The 4,608-nt window shown below is 55.4% G+C and overlaps 2 protein-coding genes across 2 annotated transcripts; both read right to left on the bottom strand.

The window, feature by feature from the left end:
- Window positions 1-84: 84 nt before the first annotated feature.
- Window positions 85-726, bottom strand: LOC112465539. Its single transcript, XM_025033114.1, has one exon. It carries the CDS (start codon window positions 724-726, stop codon window positions 85-87), a length of 642 nt encoding a protein of 213 aa, XP_024888882.1.
- A 162-nt stretch (window positions 727-888) lies between these two features.
- Window positions 889-4,122, bottom strand: LOC112465538. Its single transcript, XM_025033113.1, has one exon. The coding sequence runs from the start codon at window positions 4,120-4,122 to the stop codon at window positions 889-891; it is 3,234 nt and encodes a 1,077-aa protein (XP_024888881.1).
- Between the last annotated feature and the right edge of the window lie 486 nt (window positions 4,123-4,608).

Here is a 4,608-nt window from a genome sequence, read left to right as displayed (position 1 = left end):
TTAAGTATGATACATGCATCTATCTACAGTTTGGTGAGCGCCAAACATACCGCCCACCAAAATACAACGAGTTGTATTTTACTGTCAATTTGAATCGGTCGCCTGTGGAGCAGGGCCCATCGGCAGGGGGCACAGCTTCACTAGGGGACGCGTGATCGTGCCGTCCGCCACCCGCACCGTGGCGACACGCGGGACGCCGTCGCTGCCCGGATGCAGCGCCTCCACTCGTCCTCGCCTCCAACGCAGAGGAGGCATGTTGGCGTCCTTGAGGAGGACTAACGCACCGACACCGAGCGGGTTGACTGAGGTCCACCATTTGGGACGCTGTTGCAGCGTATGGAGATACTCCTGATGCCAGCGCTTCCAGAAGTCCTGGTGTATTCGTTGGACGAGTTGCCACCGACTCAGCCGATTCATCGGTAACGGGGTCACGTCTTGAGTGGGAACGGAGACGAGCGGTTCCATCGTGAGGAAGTGTCCCGGCGATAGGACTTCGAGGTCGGCAGGGTCGGTGCTCATCGGGCAGAGGGGTCTGGAATTCAAGACGGCCTCGACCTGCGCGAGGACCGTCGTGAATTCCTCTATTGAGAGGACTTGATCACCCACGGTCCGCCGCAGGTGGGTTTTAAAGGTCTTGACTCCCGCCTCCCAGAGGCCCCCGAATTGGGGCGCGGAGGGAGGATTAAAGGACCACTTGATCTTCTCTCGCTCCGCTGCGAGGCTCATGCGGCTTTCTAGTTCCCGTGCGGCCCCTACAAAATTCGTTCCGCAGTCGCTGTAGAGAAGCGAGCAGCGTCCGCGTCGGGCCACAAAGCGTCGCAGCGCAGCGAGGAAGGAGTCGGTGGACAACGAGAAGGCGACTTCCAGGTGCACCGCCTTAACCGAAAATTATACGAAAAGGCACGCGTACACTTTGACGGAGGAGACCCCCCGGGCTCGTCGCGTAACTATGTTGAACGGTCCCGCGAAATCAACGCCGCTGATCGAAAATGGCTTGGCCCGTCGGACCCTATCGGCCGGTAGTTCCGCCATGAGGGGCTGAGAGGTGTGTGGATTTACGCGGAAACATTGATGACATCTCGAGAGTACGCGTTGTATAGCGCGATGCACCCCGAGGACCCAATAATGTTGCGTGAGCAGGTATTGCAGCGTGCGCCGACCAGGGTGCATGTTCGTGCGGTGCACGTGTTCGATAACGAGATCCGTGAGCCTATGTTTACAGGGCAGTAAGGCAGGGTGCTTGTTCTCGAATGTCAATCCGGATTTTGCAAGCCTGCCGCCCACCCTGAGAATACCCACCGGATCAAGGAAGGGAGCGAGCTTGCGAAAGGGCTTGGGGAGCCTTCTCCCGCTTTGAAGACGATCGATCTCATCGCGGAAAGCATCCGCCTGTACACTCTTCACAACGAGTAGTAACGCGGAATGCAGTTCGAGCTGATCTATGGCCAAAGTCGTAGGAGCAGATTTTGCACGGAAGTGATGTACAAACCTGAGAATGTATGCTATAATTCGGCCAATTTTCTCGATTGAAGAGAATCTTTCGAGCAATGAATGTACCGCGTCAGGCGGATCGAGCGCCACGAGCGATACGATTTTCTCCTCCTCGATCGGAGGGGTTTCCGAACCGTGGGAAGGCTCAACTCGGGGTTCGAAGCGAACAAGCCACTCAGGGCCCGCCCACCACATCGAACTAGCCACCAGATCGCGAGGATAAAGCCCGCGGGAGCAGTGATCCGCCGGATTGGACTTCGTGTCGACGTGACCCCAAGCTGATACCGGCACGTTGTCCTGAATGAGGGCAACGCGATTTCTAACAAAGGTCTTCCACCGTTGTGGTGCTGGGCGGATCCAGGCCCGGGCGACCTCGGAATCCGTCCAAGCATACTCGTCGTCAATGTCAAGGTGTCCGCGGAGGGTGCGCCGGACGTACGCGATTAATTCAGACAAGAGCAGAGCCGCGCAGAGCTCCAGACGGGGAATGGTGAGGGGGCGAAGCGGGGCGACCTTAGACTTGGCGCACAGTAATCGGACCCCGACGCCGTCGCGCGTAACGATTCGCAGATAAATCACGGCTCCGTACCCCAGCTCGCTGGCATCGCAGAACCCGTGGAGTTCGCAGCGATCTACATGGCACGAGTTAAACGCGCGAGGAACGCGAAGGGAAGATAACACGCCGAGCTCCGTCTGGAAACGACTCCAACTGCGACGAATGTCCATCGGAGGCTCATCATCCCAATCTAACTTGAGGGTCCACAGACGCTGAATCAAGCACTTCGCGGTAAAGGTGAGTGGGGCCAGAAAACCCAGGGGGTCGAATATGCGCGCTACTTCCGACAGTATAGTGCGTTTGGTGCACTCACGATCCAACGCGTTGACTTGAAACCCGAAACTGTCAGACTGTGAGTGCCACCGAAGGCCCAATATCTTCTGAGATTGATCCTCGCTTGACTCGAAATCTAACATCGATTGGCTACATAACTGCGGGTCGAGGCCCTCCAGCGCGGCAGGATGGCTGCTCGACCACTTTCTAAGCTCGAAGCCGGCGCTTCGGAGAAGCGATAGCAATTGGTCGCGGAGTGCACGAGCCTGTTCCACCGTCCGAACGCTTGTCACGACGTCATCCACATACAGCGCCTCGAGTAGAGCTGCGAACGCTAAAGGATATTTCTCGCGGTATTGATGAGCTAACTGGAGCAAACAATAGATCGCCAAGAACGGGGAGGCGCTAAAGCCGAATGTAACTGTTTTGAGGAGATAGTCGAGGATGGGGTCCGACTCCGAGAAGCGCCAGACGATACGTTGGTAGTTGCATTGCTCCGGGCTTATCCAAATCTGGCGAAACATCTGCTTCACGTCCGCGGTTAGAGCGATCGCTTCGGCGCGGAACCGAAGCAGGATGGCGAGCAGGTCCTGCTGCAGCTTCGGACCGCTGAGCAGGGTGTCGTTGATCGACAGACCGTCCGGGCCTCGCGAGGACGCGTTGAACACTACCCGCAACTTAGTGGTAGTGCTATCGAGTTTATACACACCGTGGTGCGGTAGATAATAAATGTGGCCATCCGACGGGAATGGATTGCGAATTACCTCCATGTGTCCGCTATCGAGATAGTCCCGCATGAAACTATTGTAACCAGCTCTGAACTCCGGATCAGATTTAAATCGACGTTCTAGTGCGCGGAGACGACTAACCGCAATGGAGCGCGAGCCGACGAATGTAGGAGGATCCGACACGAACGGGTACGAGACCACGAAACGACCCGAGGGGTCACGATACGTGGTCTTGGCGAAGATTTCTTTGCAGCGTCGATCCTCGTCCGAACAAGAAGCGTTCTCCGGCACCTCCTCCAATTGCCAAAAGCGACCCACCGATGTCGCAATCGACTCGAGCGTAGTCGCGAATGACCTCAGGGGCGCTGCCTGGACTGATGGGGATACCGCGCCCGTCAGAACCCATCCGAAGACTGAATTGAAGGCGTCGGGTTCTCCCCTTTTCCCCTTACGACGGCCCTCCCGTAGCACCGACACAAACGAGTCCGCCCCCAGGAGGATGTCAACACCGCCGGGCACGAAATATTCGGGATCCGCGAGCGGCAATCCCTTCAAGTGTATCCACGGCTGGACCTCCACCTTGTCATTAGGCAGCGGCGAGGTTATGCGCGAGAGGACCGTAGCCTCTATCGAGAACCGAGTGTCGTCGCGACCGCGCGCGCGGATCACGAGGGAGGTGAGGCCCCTCGTCGTGGCCGCCCTGGCTTCGTTTATCGCCAACACGGTTGCACTGTGTTTGGTGCGACGAAAGCCGCCCTTCCGGAGGCAGCCCTCGGTAATAAAGTTGGCCTGACTCGCGCTGTCCAGCAATATGCGTACGGGGAACGCATTGCCACGCGCGTCTATCGCCTCGGCTCGTACGGTGGACAGGAGGACGATTCTATTGGCCCGGCTAGTCATTGTTACAATCGGCGCATCCTCCGACTGAGGAGCGGGTACGGCGTCCGGTTCGGCAGGAGTCGCGCTAATGGGTTCGGGCTTAGGAGTAGTATTAGAGCTCTGCTCATAATGCAGAAGCGTATGATGCTTTGTGCCGCAGGACCGACATGCCCACGCGGACGGACAGTCTTTCATGCCATGCCCCGAGCGCAGGCAGTTGAGGCACAATCTCAAGTCTCGAGCCTTAGCCTGCCTCTCCCTCGGCGAGAGTTTTAAAAACTGGGAGCACTTCGACACGTAGTGAGACTCCTTACAAACGGGCCCGAGTCGAAATTTTACTCCTTCTTTCGACCTCTTATTTTCACATCTCAGGATTCTGGAGGATTTTGATAGGTTCTAATTGTATTGTACTTAGCTCCTACTTTGTGCCTGAAAACGGCAGAAAACGGACTGTTTCCCATTTTGAGGTTTAAAAGAGGAGTTATCGGTAAAACCCTCCTAAACCTCCTAAAACCCTCTAGATCCTACATTGATAGAAAAATGTACTAAATTTTAATTAATGTTTTCTCCAATAATCCTTAAAAGTATTTTTTTAATTCAGTTAATATTTTTCGAATGAAAAAATTATTCATCTAATTGAAACAAATTTTCTAAACCTAATAAAATATTTACTGAATTCAA

Source organism: Temnothorax curvispinosus, unplaced genomic scaffold (assembly GCF_003070985.1).
Source record: "Temnothorax curvispinosus isolate PA1 unplaced genomic scaffold, ASM307098v1 QBEX01015311.1, whole genome shotgun sequence".
NCBI lineage: Eukaryota > Metazoa > Arthropoda > Insecta > Hymenoptera > Formicidae > Temnothorax > Temnothorax curvispinosus.
The sequence above is the reverse complement of the archived record's forward strand: the minus strand, read 5'-3'. Positions and strand labels throughout refer to the sequence as shown.